A 24,230-nucleotide genomic window follows, 5' to 3' on the forward strand; every position below is an offset into this window, starting at 1 on the left:
ATTACCATACCACTATCTGATGCTAGATACTATGTATAAAACCTTAAATATAGAGATTACCTTCTTACCTACAGGTATATAAATGGTGATTTTTTTTTCTCCTGGACACAGCTACTTGCATGGGACAGGACTCACATCAGTGAGAAACAGAAGGTTCATTTTACTACAGATAGCTGAATTTTTAAGAATGTGACTAAGCACTTTACATGCTTAAAATACCTCATAATGAATGACCATAAACTTGTGCAGGGCTAGCAAGGTTTTACATGTCCACATGTCTGTAACTTTTCCAGACTGAAATGGGGGTGGGGTGGTGGTGTAAATAACTTTATTCCTCTGACCCCCTACAATCTATTCAGAAAGTGCCAAACAACTTCCATTGCATCCTAGAGATGCAAAGACAACTGTCTGAGAAAACTGATGCTGGATGTGTGTTCAGAGGTGGAACTGTTCTTTCACCAGTATTTTTGTCACAACGAGCTGTACCACTGACACCATGCAAGGGTGGTTTTGCTCCAGAGCAGACCTAGGAAGAGCCATAAAGATTACTGTGTTCCAGTCTCAGTGGACGTGAGGAAATCTCGCGCGTGTTTTTGTCCTAGTTCTGTTGCATTCACTGATGGTCAGTGTCTTTCTCATTACTACAGCCTTAACCATGCAACTCCGATAGACTTAGGATGTGTATATCTCATGGGATCTGTTCAGTCTCCTGCCGTCATCACCAGAACTATTTTGTCTTGTCTTAGTCTCATCTGCTTCCCCATCCAAAGTCTGTTTCTGTCACGGTTGGTGTCCTCAAGTCATGGACCACTGGCTACTTCTGACTGTGGTGTTGTCACATTATATTAGGACAAGGTTCATGAAAAATACTGAATAGAAATATTACTCCAAGAAACAGTGAGATGCAAAGCGTTGACTAGCAAACCTTCACTGTTTCCTTTCCTGCCATTTAAATGATGGGCATTTTCAAATGTCATCACCAAGAACCTGTTGTTTCATCGTTTAAAACTAAATGCTTTTGCCAACTCACCTGAAAAGACTCAGTGATGGTTTATCACTGAGAAATCTGTTCAGATATGATTTTTGGATGAAGACAGTGAGCGTACTTTCTGATCTTCTGACAGACTGCCATTTCAGACCACTTACCACTAAAGGCAGTGGACCAAGATCATTGGCTAAAGTTAAGTAAGCATGTAGACACGTTTAAACTGCATGAAGAGTTGGATCAATGCTTTAATTGCAGTTAAGTATGTAACAAGAGCAAGCGAATTAGCCTTTGCATGGGAAGAAAACTGTCCTGAATTGCCAAAAGTAGTGTCTGAGTTTTATCTGAATCAGACCATTAGCCTCTGTTTTCTTTCCAATACCTCACTCCGGACCTAGGGGAAAAAATAAACTCTGAGCCTTACACATCAAGATTTCTTTTAGATTTTTCTTGGATACCATGAAGTAATTTTAATTTTTTTTGTTGCCTTTGGGTTCAACATAAGGAGAAGTAGTCCCACTCAGCATCTGTCAAAGTATTTTCCTCGGAGAAATCTGCAGGGCTGTTACCCAAAATTCTGTTCACACATTTACACAGCTTTGCATTTGTCCTTGCCTCCTAGAAATCATGATTGATTTAGAGGGCTAGTTCTATGTTCTGTGTTTAATTAAAGCCTACACTGTCCTCCTTTTTGCTATACTGTCTTCCATGTCCTAGAACTCTTTACAGAGTGTATAACTGATGTTGTAATCAAATTTCCCCATTCCAGGATCTTGTTTCTTACTATTATTAACCATGTGTTTTCACCTTTAGAACAAAGCTTTGCAAATCCATTCATGTCCTTTAGTAGAGACTTCACATTTCCCTATGAAGGCTTCCTAATTCCCCCCCCCCCCCAATTTTCTGACTACAAAGACCTTTGGAATATCAACAGCCTTGGCACACTGCTCTTGCCCAGACGCCCTTGTAGCAGATGTGCTTGTCATTTTACGACCACAAAAACCACCTTTCCAGATATTCCTGTGTTCGACTTTTCTCTAACTCATCAAAATGCTTGCCTAGATCCCTAACAGTAGTCACAGCCTTTCTAGTCCCATGCTTTTTAAAGATGTCCTTGCTCTTGATGCTGCACTGCTGTATCATGCCCTACTGCAGCGCATACCCGTAGCATTTTCTGCCGGGATATACTTGTGCTTGCCAGCATCTATTTAACAAAGGAGCGTTGGTGTTCACGGAGTGCTGGTTCATAAACATTTTTCAATTTCGCAAGGCTGACATGGGTATGTTAAGGGACACTCATTCTTAAGCAAAGATTTGCCGGTTAATAGTCTTTTTTTCTTTACCAAGCAGTTTGTAAACTTTTCCTATTTCTATTGTTAATAGACCATGACAGAACAAATTTGATATTAAATGAAGTTTTAAAGGGCTCTAAATTTCAATGAAGATTCATAGTATTTTATGTATGAATATATTTAATATGTACAAATCTGAACAGATGCATATACAAAATACCAAAAGAAAAACAGTTCAGCTTTAAGGATCTAATTTTTAATAGGTATCTAAGTCACACATGGCATCTTCAGTACAGGTATCCTTTCACAAATAACCTGGGTTCTCATAGGCAGACAGACATTTTTGTGTGGTAGATAAGCATGCATTAAATTTCTGTCTGCACATAGTTTCCTCTGGCACAAACAGACATATATACTCACAAATGCTAGATACTACTCCACAGGCAAATATGTAGAGAGTTATTTAGGGTACACAGCCAGCTCCAAAACCTTATGTGTGAACCTCGTGTTCAGCTTTAAAGACACTGGTAGTCAGTCCAATAGGATTCTGTGAGACTACTCATACAGACAGACATGTGAGTAAGGATTAAAGCAGAGAGGCTACTGAAACATGGCTCTATCTAAAACACGTAAGTGGAAGTTTGAAAGCTAGCTGAAGGTTACTTCAGGCTAATGCTGCCATTCTTCAAAATTAACTCTACAAAGAGGTCTTAAAATGCCAATTTTAATGTGAAACCTTTATAAAAAAAGGCATTTTTATATATTTTCAGACCACCACACTGAGCACGATTAGTGTAGCTTAATCCATTTTTCATCCACTTTTATCTTTGTCTTCTGTAATCTGGCTCATTACTTCAGTATGGGAAAAATACTTGGAGTTACACCATCCCCTCTGCTTCAACTTCTAATCTAAATAGATAATCTGTTTAATGCAGCAAAAAGAACAAAACCAATAATGGATGTAAATATTGACAAATTTGAAACGAATCAGAAAGCCTTCTTCCTCTGAGTATCCTATAATTTTGAAAAACTAACTATAAAAAATTTTAGTGTGTGGTTGACAATTTCTTTTTTTCTCCCTCAACTTGCTAAAAGGGGGCTTTTCCAATTGCAATCAGCACAGCTCAAATAATCTGAAACCAATTAAAACAAAAAAATTAGTTTTCACTAATTTAAATGAAATATTTGAAGTACCACAAGCTTAAACAGGAGAAAGCAGATTTAAATTAGCATAGATGCTATTAGTAATGGAATTTAATTTTGTAACTCACAATAAGAATCATGCTTACTTATTAACTCAGCAGGATTTAGTCCAATGCTGAACAATATTTGATGTTTATGTTCAACATTGACAACCTCAAGGTGTGATTTGAATAAACTGAATTGTCACAACATAACATTTTTAAAAAGAAATGCTGTTTATAATTTTTTTAAGCCTGACATAGAAGAATCTTCAGTGACTGTGGCAGAATTTCTATGTTCATGACAACTGTTCCTCAAAAATAATGGCTCAATGTTTTTTTTGTGGCGAATCTGAAAGTACCTGGCAATTGTGAAGAATGATATGACTGAGATTCCAGCTTCCCTGGGATTTTGCTTCTGTAGCTACTGTAATTAATAATTATGCAGTCATTAGGATTAAACGAAAATGTCACAGTGATGTTATTCTTAATGAAGTAGATTTTCATAAAGGTGACAATGTGCCTTGCCTACAAACCAGCATGATGACAGCCATTATAATTTTTTTTTTTTGTGGTGACTGGTGTGGTCCAAATTTTCTATGCTCCTAGGAACAGCAGCAACATGTGTTTGAGTCATCTGGCTATATAATCAGAACATGAATATAATTACATACACACACACACACACTCCTCTGACTCCATACCCATGAGGTCTGCTGCTGCAATCTCCCTGCGACATCTCGGGCCATTTCCCTGCTCTGGCTGCATGCTGCTTCCAGGGCAGGGACTGCTTTTATACTGGGGTCTTGCCCCGTTGTGGAGCTGGAAACTGTTCCAGTTCAGACATAAGCTAAGGAAAATCTGGGTCTAGGTTCCCAAAATACTTATGTTGCATTGTCCTAACTCCACTTGTGCTCATTATCCCTTCTCCCTCCCAGATGCTGTGTATAAAAACAGGCATTGGCTTAGCGTATTTAGGAATCTGATTTCCTGAGCTGACTGCAATTCTAATATAGTTAATGATGTTCCTCAGAAAGCTGAATTACCCAACTAATTATTATACATTTATAGGGAGATAATATTGAAGCTGTCAGCATCCAGCGATGCTGTTATTTATTAAAAATTTACACTGTTTTTGCACTCGTCTGCTTGGCTTAAAATGGTGATTGTTTTAGTTTTGTTTTGTTTTAACTGCACAGCTTCTACTAATCTACTTGTCAAGAAAAGTACCAATGCAAATCCTTCCTTTCTGATTTAGCTGGCAGTTTCAGAATTGTCTGTACATACAGTGCACACAAATTTTGCCTTTTCAACATCAACCGCCTACCTCCTGAGCATGTGATTAATCCATCTAATCTATGGCTTTCAAAAAATACCTATTGCCATGGCATAATTAAATTTCCCGATTAAATATAATTTGATTTCATTTGGAGGGAATTACTCTTCATGGTGTGGGTGGATCTCAAGGAGTGTTTAGAAGAATCAAGCTAGCTACTTAACAAGCTAGTTGGGGATTTAGTGGTTGTAACCCTCTGTTGAGAATGCAGTCAAAACGCTAAAGAACGTAACCAGCCCATGCACACGGTTAAGGCGCATGGCTTAAACAAGAAGAAAATGTAAGTATGAAATGATTGAAAAAATATTTCTACTAAATGAGAGCATAGAGTCTTGCCGGATGATAAAGCTGGGACAACTGCTGTGGTCACCGCTGCACTTGTATACTACTCACATCTGACTTTGGTTTATGTCAAGAGGATTATAAAGCAGTTGATACACATGAATGCTATTACCTCGAGTAATAAGACTCTGAATTAGTAGTAAAACACTTAATCCTCTTCCACTGAATTTAATGCTGTGAATATAGTGCAAGAGAAAACACAGATGAGTCTAAAACTCCTTGAAATCAGCCACTTAACTATCCACTTTCCTTAAAAGCTGTTGTAAAAGTAGAAAGTGTCTACCTGACTTTCAGTGATTTCTGAACTGTTGTCAGGAGGGAAACAATCATTGTTTTTCTATTATGGCAACCACACTAATTAGTGTCTTAACATGGGGAGTTAATATAGTGGCTTAATATAGGTACATGATTTATCATTCTTAATTAGAAAGTCATTGAATTTATTTTCAATTTTTCTGACAAAACCTGACAGAACTTCTGATAAACCTGGCTTTAATCTGTTCATTTTGATTTACTGTAAGGGTAATAGCGATTACCACCTTCATTAGCGGTCAAAGGGGAAGAAAATAAATACATGCTAAAAACTGCAGCAAAATATGGCAGATATGACAATGCAGTCACAGCCACCAAACAGATTCTTACCACTTGAGAAATACAGATTGATCTGAAAAAAGTTGCAAAAGTATTTTAAAATGAGACTCTCTGCAATGAGATTGAAAACCCGTTGATGTCATGAATATGTAACTGATTTCTAGCAACATCTGCAGCATGTCTCTCCGCTCTATAGGCAGCTTCCTCAGTTTCCTTCAGTCTACTTTCAGTCCTCTCCATTATAGTAAGATTGCCTTTGCCATGGTGACTAATGACTTTTCCCTATGTATGTCAAGGTTGATCTTTCTGCTGCCCTTCTGTTTCACTTCATTGAGTCTCTAATGAGACACTAAAGGTTCCTTCTCTTCTCACACTGAGAATTATTCCCCAGTTCTTAGATAATACGCGTATGGGTAGACACAGCTCCAAGCATCTCCACCGCTGTGACCGTGTCACATGAAGCGGAATTTACCTTACACCAGCAAATACAAAAATCTCTTTAGTCCCTGCTCTTCCCCAGTAATTCACACCTGCCTCCCACCCAGATAATTTAATCTGTGGAGGCTTCAGGACTCCATTTATCATCTCTCCCTCTTCTCATTTACTAGATAGCTAAAGTTATCTCCACCTCCTTCTGCCTGAGTCCCATCACCTACTTAATCCATTTAAATCCTTCTATTATTTTTTTCTTCTGCTAAATCCTCAGCTTCAAGGTCCTATGTGCCACCTCTTAATGTTGCCAAGTATATCCGGCACTCAGGTACTGAAGTGTTCTTGCTGAGACTCAGTAGAGCCAGCAAAGACAATTTATCTTTTGCCCTTTGTCTGCTGCTTACGACTATGTAACAAAATGGACTTTGTGCTTTTTTCCAGTCTTCCTGCAGGTTCAGGATCCCAGGAATTCACCTATAAGGAGGTGAATAGGTCAGACTGGTAGTCTGTTTAGTTTAATATGCCATTTTCAACACAGACTGGTATTAATTTCCTCAGAGGGAACTGTATCATCAAATTAATGATTTTTTTTTTCTCTTTTAACTACAACTTCATTTGTATTTTTTTAGACTTGAGACTTGCTTTCAAGAGAAAGCTAAATACGATGAGTCTTGCTCTACATCTAAATATCCTTTAATCCTTTTGGGCAGTGTATTCCATAGTCATAAACCATCATCATAAATCATCTGCTGCATAAGCCAGATCTTCATCTCTTCTCACAGGTTTCAATTTCATTGTCTGCTTCATAAGAGTGTTAACAGGATTTTACAAAGATGAGGCGCTCCTGGAAACAACCTGTACCCGAACCCTTTGAGCTTTAAAGACGTGGCCTGGATTTTGACTTCACTTTGGATTTCTACAGTGTGCTAATGCAATGCAAAAAAGGCAGGATACTTGGTAATGCAAGTTGAACAGGAGGAGATAGTTAATAGTGAACAGTAAGATATTCAGTAATGTATCATCACACTCAATGCTGCTGAAGAGCTGTTTCAAAGCTATCATCACGTTTGTTTTCCAGGTTCCCAGTACACTGACTGGTCCAAAACAAACGCTACTGAAATCCAAACTACTTTGGAAATGTCTGTGTCTGTCAATTTAGGAGAACTCTTTGCCAATTACTGTAAAAGAGGGTATTTGTGGAAGCTGTTGCTGTTATTGGTATTACTACTACTATTTAGGTTGCAGTGGCTTACTGCACGCTTCACAGGCACAGAAAAGAATATTCTCCTGCTCCGACTGCTGCTTCTGTGGAGGAAAGCTACCCACATTTTCTATTGCATACTGCAGTGTTTAATGCAGCTCTATATGCACCTTCACTGATGCTATCTACATATCTGCAGGCATTGCCTTTGGAGAACAGCAGGGTTTGTGAACTTCTACCAATACCATTTAATATCCAAAGTTAGTATCTGCCCCGAATCAACTTTATGTACTTTCCGAATCTCTCCTGAGCTACCTTCTGCTGGTAAAGTATAAGAAACCCATGCAACTTCTGTGTTTGGTAGGTGCAGAAAAATCTAATTTTACTATTATGACGTGCCAAACTAAATTTTAGCCCATAAACCACCAATTTTGTCATGTTGGAAAATAGCAAGTGGAAAAGTTAGTTGCTTTGATATGAGTCTTCTCTTCCAGTATGCATCTAAAGGTTTGAGTTACTTTACTGTGTTGCATGAGGAAACATAATTTGATTCTTTCCTTTTCACTCCCTTTATAAAAGGAATTATTTTGGATTTTTAAAATCCATTAGAATAGTCTGGAAGATGGAAAATAGAGCGAGTTTCTTACTTAGGGGAAGTAAATGAAATTCTGCTTATCACAGGACATTAATGATCAAACTAAATTCACTTCCACACGAAATGCAAATGCTGTTTTTCAATCAACATTAATTTGTCTTTCTCATTTTATTTTCAAAGTCTAATAGGACATTTCTAGGAATATATTTTAGCTTCCTCTTCTAGATCCAGAAGATCTGCAATTAATCTAAGTAAACTTATCCAAAATATGCTCTAAAAATTCATCATCTCACTATGTATTTTCTCTGTGTTTAGAAATGTGTTAGAAAAGGATTAATCAAGTGATTTTATACATGCAGGGAAACATTAAAAAATCTCTCTTGCATCTTTATCCCTGTTGATTACAGTTTGTCATGAATAATTTCACTTTTGGAGTGTCTATAACATTTTAGTGGCCCCAGCCTGTAAAAAAATATATAGTTTATATTACTTTTTTAGGATTATGCTGATTATTTGTATTTACTAACTCTGTAAGCATAAAAATAATTCTACAAGCAATGGTGTGACTTTTCAAACAGACCTCAGGGCGGCGATGGAAGACGCTGAAGCAGTGTGTAACCCTCTTCTTCCCGGCCTTAGCCTGGGCAGGGCGAAGGGCAGAGCTGCCCTGTGACCCCATGAGCAACGTTGGCAGCAAGGGCCACCAAGCCAGCTCTGAGCTTGCTCCCTTCTGCTCCTGGCTCCTCCAGCGCTCTCGCTGAGCTGTTGTACGTGCTTTGTGTTACCTGAGTCTCCGCATAAGAAAGGAGGATCTGTATTTGCTACTTTAAGCATGCCTTATGTTAAGGAAAAAAGATGGGCATGATCGCATTCTATATTATTTTCCACAATGCTGATAACTCTAGAAGCTTAGCTTATAGATAAAACCAAATTTGCATTTGATAGATGTAGTAGTCTTGCAGCTAATGCAATGAACGGTAGAATGCCGACCTAGCTTCAGATGGAGCAGGCTGCTCTCTGTTTGGGTGAAGTTTGTTTAAAAGGACAGGCAAAATTAAATCCTGCCATTTTCTCACTTCTAAAATGATGACTTATGGAGCACCCACAAATTCAGAAGAATGGAAAGTGCTTACTGACCTGGGGAATTCTGTCAAATGGGCAGCCTGCCTGCATAAAGATTGCAGTATAGTGTTTAAAATGCATGAATTCACAAATAACAAGAAATCGTCTTGAGACAGGATAAACTACATGGAGAGAAAATGAGTTAAATTTACTCTTCACAGTATATCAGCATGACTTCTCGCATAAAAGCTTATGAGCTCCTATAGGCTTAGGGTAGAAGTTTGTACGAGGAAATGCAGCAAAAAGTATTTTGGTTATTTATTACTTATGGTTTAGCCTGGATAGTTTACGCTGATTCAATGACACATCAGTCAAACTTCGCCAGTTAGAGCAAGTTTTATGGCTACCTTGTGTTACTGAAGTGGTACAAAATATTTTGGCAAATCTTGCTTTAGCTTGCTGTTTGACCAGGCATAAGAAAGGAGATAGGAAAGATTTATTATTTTTATTGTACTGATGGGGAAATAGAAGCAGGTAAGGTGACATGAGTTACTCAAGATCACAGAGCACTTCAGGGCAAGCATTCAGACACTGCTTGTAACATAAACTGATGAAAACAGTGAGATTACATGAGGAATATATATAGTATGTACTTAAGCTATTTGTACACAAAATTTCCCCAAGTTTACTGCTTATTCGTTTCTCACATCAATCAAATATTTTGTTAGATTTCACTAAGCTTATACAAAATCTTGCGCCAGTATAAAGTCTTCTTTTATTGTAGTAATTCTGATTATTCATATAAGTATTATAATCAGTTGCCTAAGAATATCTTTTTCATACCCAGTCTGAGAATGATACTGAATATATTTCTGGTCCAACTCACACAAAAAGTTGCTTTCTTGATTTAGTTTTCTCTTATAGCTTACTGCTGCAGATTTTTTTTCTTTCTACTCCAGACATTTTCATGCCATCGCTTAACAACATTTAAATTCTTCCCAGTTCCTCATACATTTTCATGCAACAGAAATAGTTATCAACTGCAGCACCTGTTTTCCAGAATATTACACTTTACTATTAATTTTGACTGGCCTTGTGCATTATCAACTGTTATTAAATGGAATGGTAATGTTATACTGTAATTCATATTGCACAAATACTGGGTAACATGTTACTTCAAGGTAGGAGGAAGCCGAAGTATATCCATGTTCCTGTATACACAGTGATATTCAAGGTTAGAATGACACAGGCTGGACAGCCTATAGCACTCCAGAGCACTACATCAACATGCATTTCTTAGCTGCTAAAAGCAGTTGTTTTGGCTTTTTTTTGTTTAGCTGCCTAAAAATTGCAATGCGTTTTCCAAACTGCCAGCTAAACCCATGCCCAATAAGTATCAGAGGTCAAGTATCAATTATTAAATAGAAGATTCACCTCTTCCTAGTTCTGTGCAGATGTGTATTTGTGTATACATATATTTAAAAAAAGATGCTGCAGCAAATCTTGGAAGGCAATGCTTGGGGTTTTGCCCAAGAGGCATAAAAGTGTCTCCTAGCCTACTGGCTAAATTTAGTGTGCAATCCTGGTGCCTACATTGTCAGGCTGCTGCTCTCGTGTCAAGAGAGGAAGAAAAAGGCTACTCCAGAAGCAATTCAGAGCATTTAAACCGGGCTCCTATTTTGAATAGCCATCTGGAGAAGCATTTTTCTTGACAGCGTAGCGTTGATGAGCAATTGTGCTACTAGGATGATAGTATCACATAGTAGTAGATATAATCACAGTTATAACTACACGTGATACAAAAGATACCCAAGCTACCAGGCATTCATATAATTATGGTATCTGCAATACTGCTGCTGTGTTTTGCTCTGGTTTTGGCAGCTCAGCTTGGCTGTACTTTGATGTATTGCTTCTTGCTGATACTCCAGCTCGGGTAGGCCTACTAGTCCTGCCTCTTTGCTCCTGTGCTGCGGAGGAGAGTGAGCTGCCAGCTGGTAAGTGCCTTAAGCCAGGCAGTATGGGTGCCTCTCCCTGCCTGCCTTCTCTTCCCACCCACGATCTTTTCCAGGCATGGGCAGCAGGTCTTTTGAGTTTGTCTCAATTCCGTTTTTAAGCTACAGAACAACCATCCACCGTTGCTGCGGTATTTGATGCACATATGTATTTGCACAAAGAATGAGGATATGTGGATGCAAACCTCCTCCCTTCCCTTTTCTGTGGCTACAGGACAGATGCTGTTGTTTGAAAGAGGGAGCAGATATCAAGGAGCAGATAATTGCCTTTTCTAACCCAAAGCACAGGTAGCCATTTTTCTACCAAAGTGCAACTAGCATATGTTGTAGTGGCAGTTCTGTAATGACCTAGAAATTAATGCTGTCAGCCTGGAAATGGGAACAATTTCCTTTTCAGGGGGAATGAGAATACAGCTCCCTCCTCTCCTGGCCAAGTGTTCCAGCCACCACATTATCCTATCCAGGATCTTTTGTTTAATTTTGCTTCAGCTCAATCATTCTTGCGTCCTTTGTTCACAGAGATCCAGTTTCAATAGATGGGATAGCTAGTACTCCTACCCAAATTACTGGGTAATGAGGAAGGCTTGAGGAAGGAGCTGAAAGGAACTATTATACTTCCTAGCTATGTTCTTATGTAAAAGAACACTATTGCCTTCATCTATTGAAAATCACAACGACGAGGGGAAGTCTCTGATAACTAGGGAAAAAAAAAAAACCAGCATTACGTTCCTCTTTGAAAAAGGGAAGGAAGAGGATGCAGGGAACTAGATAGTCAGCCTCACCTCAGTTTCTGAGGAGCTCATGAAGCACATCCTCTTGAAGTCCATTCCCAAGTATGTGACAAAGTAGTCGGGCAAACTGTGCTTTACCAGCATGACTGACTCTACAGATGATCAGTAAATGGCGAATGTGATCTAACCAGACCCTAGCAAGGCTTCTGACTTCCCCTGTAGCATTCTCATGTAGGAGCTGAGAAATTATGGCCTGGAGGAATGGATGATCAGGTGGGTTGGAAACTGGCTGCATGGCTTGGTTCAGAGAATGGCAACTAGTGACTAGCGGGGGGCTCCAAGATCAATACCCGGGGCTGATGTTTTCCAGCACATTCATTGCTAGCCTGGATGATGACACAGAGTGCAACTTGCGCTACACAGGAGAAGTCGCTGGCACGGCAAACAGCAAGCTTCAGTCCAGAGGGAGCTTGTTGAATTTCAAAACCAGACCAGCAGCAACCTTGAGAAGTTCAATAAGGAGAGGTGCAGAGCTCTGCGCGTGGGACAGAGCAACCCCAGCCACCTCCCCGGGCTGAGAAGCAACCAGCGGAGCCGCAGGCCTGCCGAAAGGGACCCACAAACACTGCAGTGGATGCCAGGCTGAACACGGGCCGCCCACGTACAGGACTTCCACATGATTTTGTGGAGGCATCTTACGTGATACCGAGAGGCCAAGATGAAAGTGCATCTCACCCTAGACAGATTTTGGGACTGAGACCTGAGACATCAGTATCAGAGAAATGCTTTTGCCTAAATATCTCATGTGATAAGACTTCCACTATTTGCTTGGGCAATTACAAAATTTTTATGTTAATATTCTTCTGTTATACTAAGTCTACACTATATTTACCATCAACTTCACTAATTTTACCTGTCGGAGAATGAAAGTATCTGAATTAATACATCGTTATGCATGAAAATCAGTAAAGTTAGAAAAGTAGTTAAAATGACTACTGCACGTTCAAGTAGATAATCACGCCTCAGGCCCACCCTTGCAAAACATTTATTTGTTTGGATGTGAATCACTGCCCACGAAAAGCTTTACCAAAGACAGCACAAGCTTGCAAGGATTTGCAGCTCTGCTCCCTTCGTGTGCAGAGCCGGCTCCGAACTGGCTGGAACGTGCGTGCACCCGGGCCGCGGGACCTGCAGTGGGCCTGAGTCATGCACGAAACAGAAGAGAGACAAACTGATAATAGCGCTCCAGACTACATACAAAGCAAACAAAAGTTCACATATGCATATGATGGCTCAGATTTTGATGACTTTAAGTATCAGCCTCGTGCTGCCTTTCTCATTGTCATCAATTACGTTCTCTTGCCCATCAGGATTGCCTACTTTCCTATCCAAATAACATCATATTGAAACTGTTAAAATAACTGAGAAACACCTAACAACCTCTTCTAATATTCCGCAAAAGATGCGGGAAATCATTTAGAAAGCGTAACAGATTTTTGTTTAACCCACCTCCTCAGGTTTTTCAGTGTCGGCGCAGACTTCATAATGTCACAACTTTTTGTGCAATCTTTTTACTAAAAGTTTCTTCTCATTTTCTTAGCCTTAACTAGTACTTAAGTAAGTACAAAACTGTACCTAAAACCATGCATGGCACAACCCTCCCATCGTATTTTAAAACCAGCTGCTGCAGCGTGGCTCAGGTTAAGCAGGAAGGTTATTACAGCTTCAGACCACTGAAGCTAAAAGAGAGGTTTTTTTCAGATAGCAAATTTTGATTTGTTTCATCTTTTGTGTCTCTCTCGGGTCTTATCTGTCAGTCTTGTAGCCTGCAAGGTTGCATCCAATTATATCATGGTTGGTTTGCTATCTATGTCAAACTAAGTTATACAAAACCACAAAATAAGGTTTGGTTCTTATCCTGATACTGTCTCATTAACTACAACATTGCACAATTGTTGTATCTGACCCTTAGCTATAATAATTCACTAGGATGATGTCATCTAAGCTGTCACGTTATATACAGGAGGTACTATGCAAATAAACTTGATAACAAAATGCCTTCCTTGCTTTTGAAGGTTGACTTTGGGGTCTTAGTTTTTTGTGTACAGATGAAAGATCCCAGCCTAAGCGGCTGTGCCTCTTACTTCATGACAATCTCTTTTTTTTTTTTTTTTTTAACCCTTTGAACTTTTTTTAGGATTTTTTTTTTTTTTTTTAAAAAAAGGATTTATGCTTTTGCTTCCCAATAGCGATTCAGGGGGCTCAGTGTAAGGCCACTACCAACCTTCACCTTTAGGTCATACATACATTCTTTTGGAAAGAAGTGTGCAGGTCATGCTTTGGATCTTGCAATATTTTGCCTTCTTTTGAACGAAAGACTGAAAATCCTACCAGCGATAAGGGTATAATTATATTGTAGGCCTGCCGCATTTTTTTTTCCTACTTCTATTCCCCCCTCCTTCTTCCCCTTGTCATTCCCACAAGTACTTAACACTCCTCGTGCTAGGTGTAGAAGTGATATCCTGAAGGGAAGCTTTGCTCGGATGCAGTACCTGCCAGTTAGTTTTGTGGGGGTAGTTATTTTGTGACCTCTGTCCCATGCTTAAATTAGTGTCATCTGCTCGGTTGTAGGATTTATGTATTAGCGTGGAAAAGCTGGTATTTTTACAATTATTATCTAGAACTCCACTGTGATTACATTTAAATATATCTGATTTTAGCAAACCTTGCTTTTATTCCTCCTGCTGTGGTATATTCATATCGGATGTTGTGAAATCTGGCAGCACCTTTTCATGTGAATTGGGTTTTCATTTGTGTCTTGGTCATCAGAAAAGCGGAAGCTCCACTTTCCCCTGGGTCTCACCATTGTCCAATTTCATCCTTGTTTTTTTTTTTTCCCTGGATCATCTATCAGTCTAATGTTTGCACCTAAGATCCGTCTCTTAAGGTGTTGAATCTGCAATTATTTCTTGCGGGTTTTTTACAATTTCTTTCCCTCTGTCAACCTCTGTTTTGTCTCTAGCCAACTCAGCTGATCAGACCTGCAATTCCATCGCACCAATGTTATCTATCTCTCTTCCTTGACTGTTAAAAAAAAAAAAAAAAAAAAAGAAGAAAAAACAAAAGTTTTTACAGTTCGAAGTCTCTTGGAACTTGTATTAGCATCAGTTTTGGAAGTCTTGAGTTTCCACAACATTTCAAAATGGAAGGGCGGTGAAGCTGGAGGAAAAAAAAGGCGCCTAGAGAAGACTATTTGCCTAAAGTTGCATGGTTCAAAAAACCCAACCAAGTAAGAAAGCTTAAAAAGAACCTCCAAAACAAAACAACTACACAACTTTTTCTTACTACTAATCTTATTTCAGCGTCTCCCCCACTCCCAATTGCTTTGCAAATTTGTAATTCACTGCTTCCAAAGGTTCTTCAAACTTGTTCTACTGGTTTTCAGAAGCAGGCAGACTTGTTTTTCTAAGCTCTTCAGTATAGCAACTAAATTTATTTAATTTTTCATTTTGCTCCTACAAAGAATCTCGGGACACTCCTTGAAGGGCCCTAAATCACTCTGTTGTATCATATGGATATATTCAGTGTGTACTCCACAATACTTTAATTGCCTGGTATACGAAACCATACAGCGCCGTGCTAAAATGGAGGCACTATTTAGTAATCATAAAGACCTTGATCTAACAGTTAATGGAAAAGTGCCTCATCATAAATAACGTGATCAGCTCCAAGGGGAGCAAATTTTAATGAAAACCCTTCCATTGCTTGCTGTCGTGCAGCCAAACTAAAGGAGAGCTCTCCCTTTCTTGTCATGGGTGGAGGGGGCTTCACAGGGGCCTCCTCAAGGTGTCCAGGAACAAGTTCTATCTTGTTTTCTTCCACATCAAGGTCCACGTTTCCAGTGGTTTGTAGGGATCCACAAACTGGAAAGCTCAAGGGTCACCATATTAACGTGGTGTAAGACAAGGGTGCGGGCTGCTCCCCGTCCCTCCGGCCGCTGCTCTCAGCAGCCTCGGAAAAATGATTTTCGCTTGTGTGCGCCACCAGAAGCAAGGGGCAGGGGGGAACGTTCGGAATTGCTGCGCGTTATTTCGTGAGGCCGCGCTTCCTCTATTGGTGTAGTGACCTTCTGCCTGAACCGGGGCAGTTCAGGGCTAAATAAGAAAAGGCACTGGTGTGGCAGAAGGGAAAAGCAGCTCTTCAGCCTGCGCTCGGTGAAAACAGAAGCAAGCAAGGTCTTGCATTAGAGGGCCCGCGCACGCCGTGTCTCTACCAGAGTCGGGATCAGAAGTGAGGCGTCCGGGGGCTGCTTTAACGGCCGGATTTTTTCCAACCACAACCTTTATTTTTCAAGTTTTGCTGCTCTCCAGCGGGGCCGGGACGCCGGGTAACGCCGGGCCGGGGCTGGAAAAGCCAGGGCCGGGGCTGGAAAAGCCAGGGCCGGGCTGTAGGCACCGCTGCCCCCCCCCCTCGCCCGGCTTCCCGCCGCAGCCCCCCCTCAGCCCCGGTCGGCCGCTGCTGCCGTGCCCGCGGCCCCCGGCGGAGGGAGCCGCGCTGCCGCCCCCTGCAGGGCCGCGCCGGGAAGGTCCCGCCGCCCCGGGCGCTGAGGAGAAACGGGCGGCCCGCGGAGTCCGGGACAAAGCCCGGGGCGGCGGGAGGGGCGGTGAAGGGGCCGTCTCGAGGCGGTGGAACAGCGCCGCCCGTCTCCCTCCGCCTAGGACTACTTCGCTCCAGATGTCGGGCGGGATCTGCCCCCGCCGCCGCCGCCGCACGCGCTGGGGAGGAAGGGGGCGGGGCGGGTGCCGGAGGGGGCGGGGCTGCGGGGCGGGGCCGCGGGGCGGGGCGGGGCCGGGCGGAGGAGGGTCAAGGAGGCGCCGAGGAGAGTACCAAACGGGCTGAGGGAGCCGCGGACCGGGGTGGCCGCGGCCCTGGCACTGGCGGCGCCGGGGGGCGGAGAGCGGGAGCCCGGGGGCCCGGAGGAAGAGGAGGGGCGCGCCGCGCCGCCGCGGCGGGGAGAGTCTGGAGGAGCAGCAGCAGCAGCTGCCGCTGGGGCGACGACGGAGGTGAGCGAGCAGCGGTGGGGAGGCCCCCTCACCCGGCCGCGGGGGAGGCGGCGGCGGGTCGTCCCTGGCGGGGCGGCGGTTGGGGCGGTTGGCGGCGAGGCGGCCGTTGCGCGGCGGGCGGGGCGGGCTGTACCTGCCGCCGGAGGTGGGCAGGGGACTGACACCGGTGCGCGGGGTTGGGCGGTGGTGGTGGTGTGGGGGGTTTGGCGGCTGTTGTCTGCCGCCGGGCTGGCAGCGGGGTGCCGCGGCGGGGGCCGGCCGCCTCGGCGGGGTGTGTGGGGGGGTGCGGTGCCCGGGATCTTTGTGCGGAGCCGGGTGTGTGTGCTGGGGGAGGGGAGCGGGGGACAGGGCGTGTGTGCTCCGCGCCGGGGGTATGAGAAGCAGATGAAGGGCGGGCGGGGAGGGGGGGAAGCTTCCCAGCTGCTCGCTTGACTTGAGGGTTTTTCAAAGAGAGACGGTCGGGCTGCCAGGGCGCTGCCGAAGTGACTTTTGAGCCGTGTGTGTGTGTCTGTGCCTCGGCTGAAAGAAACGGGAGCGTGGGGTTAAAGCCTAGCCTGGGATAAAGGGTTTTGGATTTGGGGGGGGGAATGGGGGTGTCACGGTGGGGACGGAGCTCGGCCGAGGCAATGGAGCGGTGACAAGGGCAGCGAGGAGGCGTGAGGTGTCGGCGGTGGGGGTGTTAAACCGTGACCCTGGAGCCTGCCGGGCGCCCTGCTGCCGCCGAGTCGTGAACAAAGAAGTGTGCAAAGAGCGGTCGGCAGCTCTCCCCTGTAAAATAAACTTAAAAAAAAACCAAACCAACCCGTAGCCGGCAGTAGAAAAATTGGGGGAAGAGAGAATTCGGTGATAAAGCCTTGTTAGGAAGAATGTCTCTAAGATAAAGGGTTATATTCAGTTCTCCTCAGGAGAAAATGCAAGACTTATTGCTCCTGTGGTTTTGAGGCCACTGTCGTATCTGTTTATTGTTTTTGTTATGTTTTTTTATATGTGGCTAATCGTACCTTGTAACAACAAATTTCTTTAAAACAGCTTTTGAGATTAATTTGATTTAACAGTATAAGCAAAAATAAAGAATAAGAGCCCTTGACTTTACTCTTTGTTGTCTGCATTTGCAATTGACTGAATTATGACTTGCACGTAGGGTTAAAAGTGCTGTCTTTTTTATTTCAGAGCTCTAGGGGAAGATGTTGTCTCTTCTGACATCTTGCGATTAAGATACCTGAGAACAGGTTCAGTAAGAATCCAAGTTCCTGAAGAAGACACTTACGAATGTATTGAAATCAGAATTCTGTAAACATTTTTTTTTTTCCCTGTCGTCTCTACTGCATAAGAAACCATGATCTGAAGCACTTCTCAGACACTTGCCCAGATGTATGAAGTCTGCAAAGCTTGCTGTCCAAACTGGCCGTTTCTTAGTAAGTGGTACTTAGCCACATTTGTGGTATGTATATAGTACTCTGAAGAAAAATCACTTTGTCTGTAAAATTCCCAGAAGGAACATTTTATTGTGGACAGCTTTTTCTGGATGTATATCCAGAGAGATTAATGCCTAGAGTTGAAAGGCATTTAGTATACACTGAAAAGTTGGCTTTCCCTCAGTTTTTCCAGATGTATTGTCTCCCCTGTATACTGGGAACACACACAACTGCGTAAACTGCAGATGCAGCCATGGAGCTGTATGAACTTTTGAGCGATATGAGAAGTATTGTTGAGCGTTGGTATCAGACACCGCTTCATGATGTCAGCTGAACTGTGATTGCGCTATGCTAATCATAATAAAGCATACAAATGGAGTGACACCCTTCCTGAGAAGAGGCTGTTAACTGATTACCAGAACCTCTGCCAAGTTCTGTGCAGAAGATTCTTCTGTGCGAGATGAATGCATATCTCCCTACTCTGAGATGTTGAAGGTGTACTGCTGCTTATGACAAATCCAAGAGAAGAAGCTTTATAAAATGGCTCAAACCAGCTTGCTGCAGGGAAAGCAGTTTTACTGTAGGGAGTGGGTTTTCCACAAGCTTCAGCACTGCCTCCAGGAGAAAGCTAACTGCAGCAGTAGCGCTGCCAACAAACCATCTCTTGTAGCGAATTCTGGGAATAATACCGGTGTTGTCTCTGGGAAAGGAGCTGCCTGGGGTGTATTGTTGGTAGGAGGGCCCGGTAGCGGGAAGACAGCCCTCTGTACCGAGTTACTGTGGCCAAGTTCACCTGCAAACCTACAAAGAGGCTTACATCGTCAGGCTCTAGCCTTCCATTTCTGCAGGGCCCAAGACTCTGACACACTGTGTGTTGGAGGGTTTATTAGAGGTTTAGTTACACAAATCTGCCGCAGTGGACTGATCCAGGGATATGAGGACAAACTAAGAGATCCTGCTATTCAAAGTCTCTTGCAGCCCGGGGAATGTGAGAGGAACCCTGCTGAAGCATTTAAAAGGTAAAAACAAATTAAAAAAAAATCCTACTGAAAATAAAACCCAAATAAAAAAAAAAAAATGCTGGCTTCTGTTTAGGTCTTCCTTCCAAAGAGTCTACGATGCAGATGGCTTAAAACATGTTTATTTCATGGCTTGTTATCTCTGTCAGAGCTTGCAGACCTACCATGGAAAAATCTAAGTTTGTCCTTATAGCTGACATAAATAAATATTTACTTTTTAAACAAAATTTATTATTAATAGTGAATTTATTTACATTTGTATATTAATACCCTCAGTTGTAACCGGTGTTTTGGAAAGACTTTAAAGTAATTGACTTCAGAGGGGAAGATACCTAGTCAGTGGCCTTCGTGTGCCATAAAGGTAGGGCAGTTGTCCTTCGTAGACCTGAAACAGACCTTATAGGACCCTCTGAAAGCTTCCAGTATCATGCTCTAAGAGGAAGCTGGACTAATGGATCTCTGGGTCTGATCCAGCACATCGGTTTTATGTTTGTCTAAAAATATGCAGTAGGAAAATGTCAATTAACTCCTTATGTTACTTCTCACAATATGCACAGATTATGTCAAATCTTTATTGCTGCTTATAAAATAAGTACTCCAAAGTGTTGAGTGGATCAGAAATTTATCAAGGGGGCTCACCCTGCCCCTTAGAAGGTTTGTCAGCTATCTCAGCTGAATGAAAGAATTTATTTATGTCTTTTTTTTTTTTTTTAGTTAGTGTTCCCCAACAAACCAAAGTCTCCTCAGTATGTCACTGAGAATTTTTTTTCTGTGAGGATACTAATGTGTATGTAAGAGTATATATCCATAGATCACTTGCAACAATGTGCTGTCTTGAGCACAGCCTTCACAAGCACGTGTCTATCGGTCTTTATTCCTTTGGGTTACAATGAAGGAAAATTCAGAAAGGATAAGGCTTGTCTCTAGCAACAGAGCTTCAATTGATTGTGTTGCCGGTATAAAACTTTCCTGGAATATTAGTTAAACATGAAATTCTTTAGCATTGTGTAGTGATGTAACTTTTTGTGGTACTTAAGGGTTTATTGGATGATGTTTGCAGTATAAAAAAAAATTATGTTTTTTTTCTTTTTTTTTTTTTCCCCCCCTGACTACTAAGACTGGGTAAACAAGTACTGAGGTTGAACTGTAGTGCTTGCTGATATTGTCGTGGTGGTGTAAAAGAGCCTTCTAGTTCTGACGACTGTTACATCCTTGCCCGCTGAATAAACAGGATGCATGTCTACATTGTTCTCAGTGTAGTGTCTTAAAACAAATAGTCTAAACCAAGGCTAATTCTGGATTTTTTTGTTTGTTGCTAAATGGAGATGCAACTTCTAGCAGCTATTAAGGTCCTAATTTCAGAAGAATTAAGCCCTCTCAATTTCTAATGACTAAGAACTGGGAGAAATTAAGTGTCTATAAAAGGAATAGCAGACTGGCCATCTAGCTTTAGGCAGTCTTTTAAAGTCATGGAAGTGGATTAATCTGGTGAGTAAGAGCCCGTTTATGTTTAAAAGTCTATAATAAGGAACTCTTACTCATTTAGCACAGGCAAGTTCTCTCTAAGAGCTGGAATCCTTCCTCTGTTCTAAACATGATTGACTTACTCCAAAGAACAGGAGTTAGGTAAATGTCTTTAGACAAAAATGCAACGTGGAAATATAAAAGGTACTTGTGAGTCAGACTCGGCTTTTTAGGTAAGACTGCTTTTTATGAACACAGGGTGTAATGATGGGCTGTTTGAGTATTTAGGTCAATATACAGGGTTCTTGGTTTTGTACTAGAAAAATAGAATATGACACAACATCTGGTACTAGTCTTTCCCTTCTCAAATTTTGCAGCAGTGATTGTGAACTCTTATTATTACGCTAAAATACTTATGTTGTAGTACAACAGCTTCAGTCAAGGAGATTTTTTTTTTTTTTGGCCCTTCATGTATTCCTTACTGCCCACCTACCCTGATCTCCTGCTCTCAAAAGCAGCTGTGGTAGATAGTCTTCATTCTCATATTTCAGTTTTAAGGGAGATGATGTGTTAGAGACAAGGTGCTGTACTGGGAATATAAGTTTTCAGCACTGTGGCAGGGGACCAGGAGATGGCTGTTGACGGCAGTACCATGAGCTTGTTCTGCTGCCTGTATGATACAATCACTGTCCACAAACAAGAGGAACTTGGCAACCCCCTTCCCACCATCAAATACCTCTGTCATTTGTTAATTGAACTTATGTTAATATATAAAGCATGCAAGAAATGCTTAACAAAAATATGAGTTAGTATTTTTGATGGTTTCTAAGACTTACCACTGAGCACTTCAGTATTCTGGTCTGGTGTGTTTATATATGCTTTCTGTTAAGTGAAAGTCATAATGTGAAATGAGTTCTAGGAAGACTTAACAGTCAGCTGATTGCCTTTCACGTTGTGTAAAGGCACTGAAACAGCATAAAGCTCTCGTCTCAATGCTCCGTTGATTTTACCTTATTTTAATTTATTCAGTAGAAGAGGGGAAAGATCTTTCTTTAAAGACACTGTCAGTTTTTTGCTGTGCTTTGCACGGCTGCTCCAGACCCAGCTATGTATTCATGGCCTAAAATGGAAAGACTTCTCTTCATAAGTGCTAAACAAGATTACACCATTCTATTTTTGTGCTAATTGTCCTAGAAATAGTAAGAAAGAAAAACTTGCTAATGCCTTGTAACATGCCAGTTTATAAACGGTATAAAGTTTGTTAGTTAAAATGGTAAATCTTTTTCTGAAGAATGTTTTTTAAATGGGTTTTCAGCAAGCCTGATGGTCATAGTGATACCTGTGCAAGTGATGACCCGGAGAGTTAAGACTTTTCTCCTCCTGTTTGAATGTCTTCTCTTAAAAATTTGTCATGTATTTGTAATCTTAACGTGCCCTAAAAATTCTTTCAGGGGCGGATCTTGCAGATTTGAAGAGCTGGAAGGGCTGATCTATACAAATGTGTTTAACAAGCATTTGTTGCTGCACTGACAGCTGAGAGAAAGAACTGCTGCTTACAGCACCGCTTCTGAGGCACTTTTCTTCTCACGCATGCAGTACGGGAGCAGAAAGCAGTCTTAAACATAAGGCAGAATGCTGAAGCCTCACATTCAAATTTTAGGCAAAAGTGAAGTGGAAAGTATAAAGGAAATGGCAGAGTGTTACAGACTCCAAAAGTAAGAAGAAATGATGTGTTAAACTGAAAGAATTTAATTGAAGAGGTCTGTTGGGCTATTCTTCCCTATTTAAATAGAAAAGTCAAAATCGGAATAACCCAAATTTTGCAGTACTATCTCTAGGGTTGTGAATGGGGGTTGACTTGGTTTTGCTGCAGCACGTTTATACTTCCAGCGATGGGTAGGAATACAGGCAGCTGTCAATTATCCAACGCCATGAGGACATAGAGGAACTCTGATGTGAACCACGGATAATACTGAACTTTGTGCAAACTAGGCTGTAAAAAGACATTTACCCTTATAAGCCTGGTTTACTTTTTTCAGACAAAGGAGATGACATTAGACACCTTCAGACAGTAGGGGAAGGCACATAATTCCCACATGTTGTACGACAGTTAGGATTGGTGGTGGAAGGCAGAGCTTGGTTAATTCACAGCCCACAAAGTGGATGTTATTAGAGGTGTAGACCTAGTTTATCCTGCAGTGTTGATTTCTTTTGCAGCCATTGCTGTAAGTTTGAAAGACGTCCATGACCAGAACTCCTGAGTCAGTTTCAGAGAATTTAGAGATAGAACATGTCTGTTAAATAACATAATGCTTTTAAGCTTGCACTAAACTCACCTTTAATGTGCGTTGGTCTAGTACAGACTTAAAGCAAAATTTGAATTTTGCTTGGGTGAATTGCTGAAATTAATAAATCCCCAAAAAATGGTGAATTTCCACATCTCCCAGCAGGTTGGTGCAGATGGAGCTGCTTTGCTGTCACTCACAGATGAAGTTTCTTGCTGTCTCCTGCATGTCTTTTCAAGAAACTTCAAATCTTGTGAGACTTTTCACATGCTTATTTCTCACATATTGAATTTAGGTTGATGATGTTCAAGTGTTTTTTACTTCTCCAATGTCCTAAAACTTTATTACTAAAGTATTTCTAATACAGTTACTTTAATGTGAGATAGTCTGATCAAAGAGATTTTGGGGGGGGGAAAAATGAAGCTATGAATTCAGATTTACACTTACTTGCATTGCTGAAATTGCGTTCCCATGTAAGTAGCTGTCCCTGATCAGTAGGGACCCAAGAAAAGAACAGTTTAAAAAAAAAAAAAAAAGCTGCTGAACAAATTTGTGATTGTATAAGAACTTCATAGAAGTTTTCTCAAGCTGATGTTACATCTTCTTTACCAAAAATGAATGTAGTGGAAACTATGCCCCAGAACTTAAGTATCCTTTTTTCAGAAAGGACACCAGATTTATTTCTTTTTCTATGTACGCTGGTGCTAAATTCGGTGTCATGGTTCCTTTCACAAGTTCCCAGACAATCACAGCTTTTCTTCTATTTCTAACTCCTGATCTCTGCTACTCATATTTGAAAAGGGAAACCCCAGAGAGTTAACTAAGCTGGACAGGTGACAAGAGGCATCCACACCAAAATTTTAAAATAATGGCAATAAAGAATTGTTGGATGTTGCAGTTTCTCCATACCCTCGTGCTCTGTGAAGCTGTACTAATTATCTGTGGTATAGTCCCTATGTGTCTGCATCTACAGCAGATTTGCATTGTAACGGAACGTGACCAATAATGTTAAGTGATATAAAAAGTAAAGTAGTTTTATAGTTCTCTAGAATATGCAGGTATCTGCAGACTTGATTGTAAAAAAGTGTGCGAAGTCATGTAAGGTTTTATGCTGACTGCGAGTTTGAAGCAGGGGTTTATGTTGATTAAAATTGAAAGCCTTCTTGTATGAGTCATTTGTTTGGACAGCATTAAAGTACAACAAATCTTGTGCCAATAGCTGTT

General features: G+C 41.4%; 1 protein-coding gene across 1 annotated transcript in view; it reads left to right on the top strand.

The window, feature by feature from the left end:
- The first annotated feature begins 16,761 nt into the window (after window positions 1–16,761).
- ANKRD50 (ankyrin repeat domain containing 50) overlaps window positions 16,762–24,230 on the top strand; it is a 43,826-nt gene continuing 36,357 nt past the window's right edge. The window contains exons 1-2 of the mRNA XM_050895745.1: window positions 16,762–16,823; window positions 17,994–19,257. Coding sequence (XP_050751702.1) covers window positions 18,779–19,257 — 479 coding nt within the window. The 5' untranslated portion in view covers window positions 16,762–16,823; window positions 17,994–18,778. The remainder of the gene's footprint in view (window positions 16,824–17,993; window positions 19,258–24,230) is intronic.

Source organism: Gymnogyps californianus, chromosome 4, assembly GCF_018139145.2.
Source record: "Gymnogyps californianus isolate 813 chromosome 4, ASM1813914v2, whole genome shotgun sequence".
Lineage (NCBI taxonomy): Eukaryota > Metazoa > Chordata > Aves > Accipitriformes > Cathartidae > Gymnogyps > Gymnogyps californianus.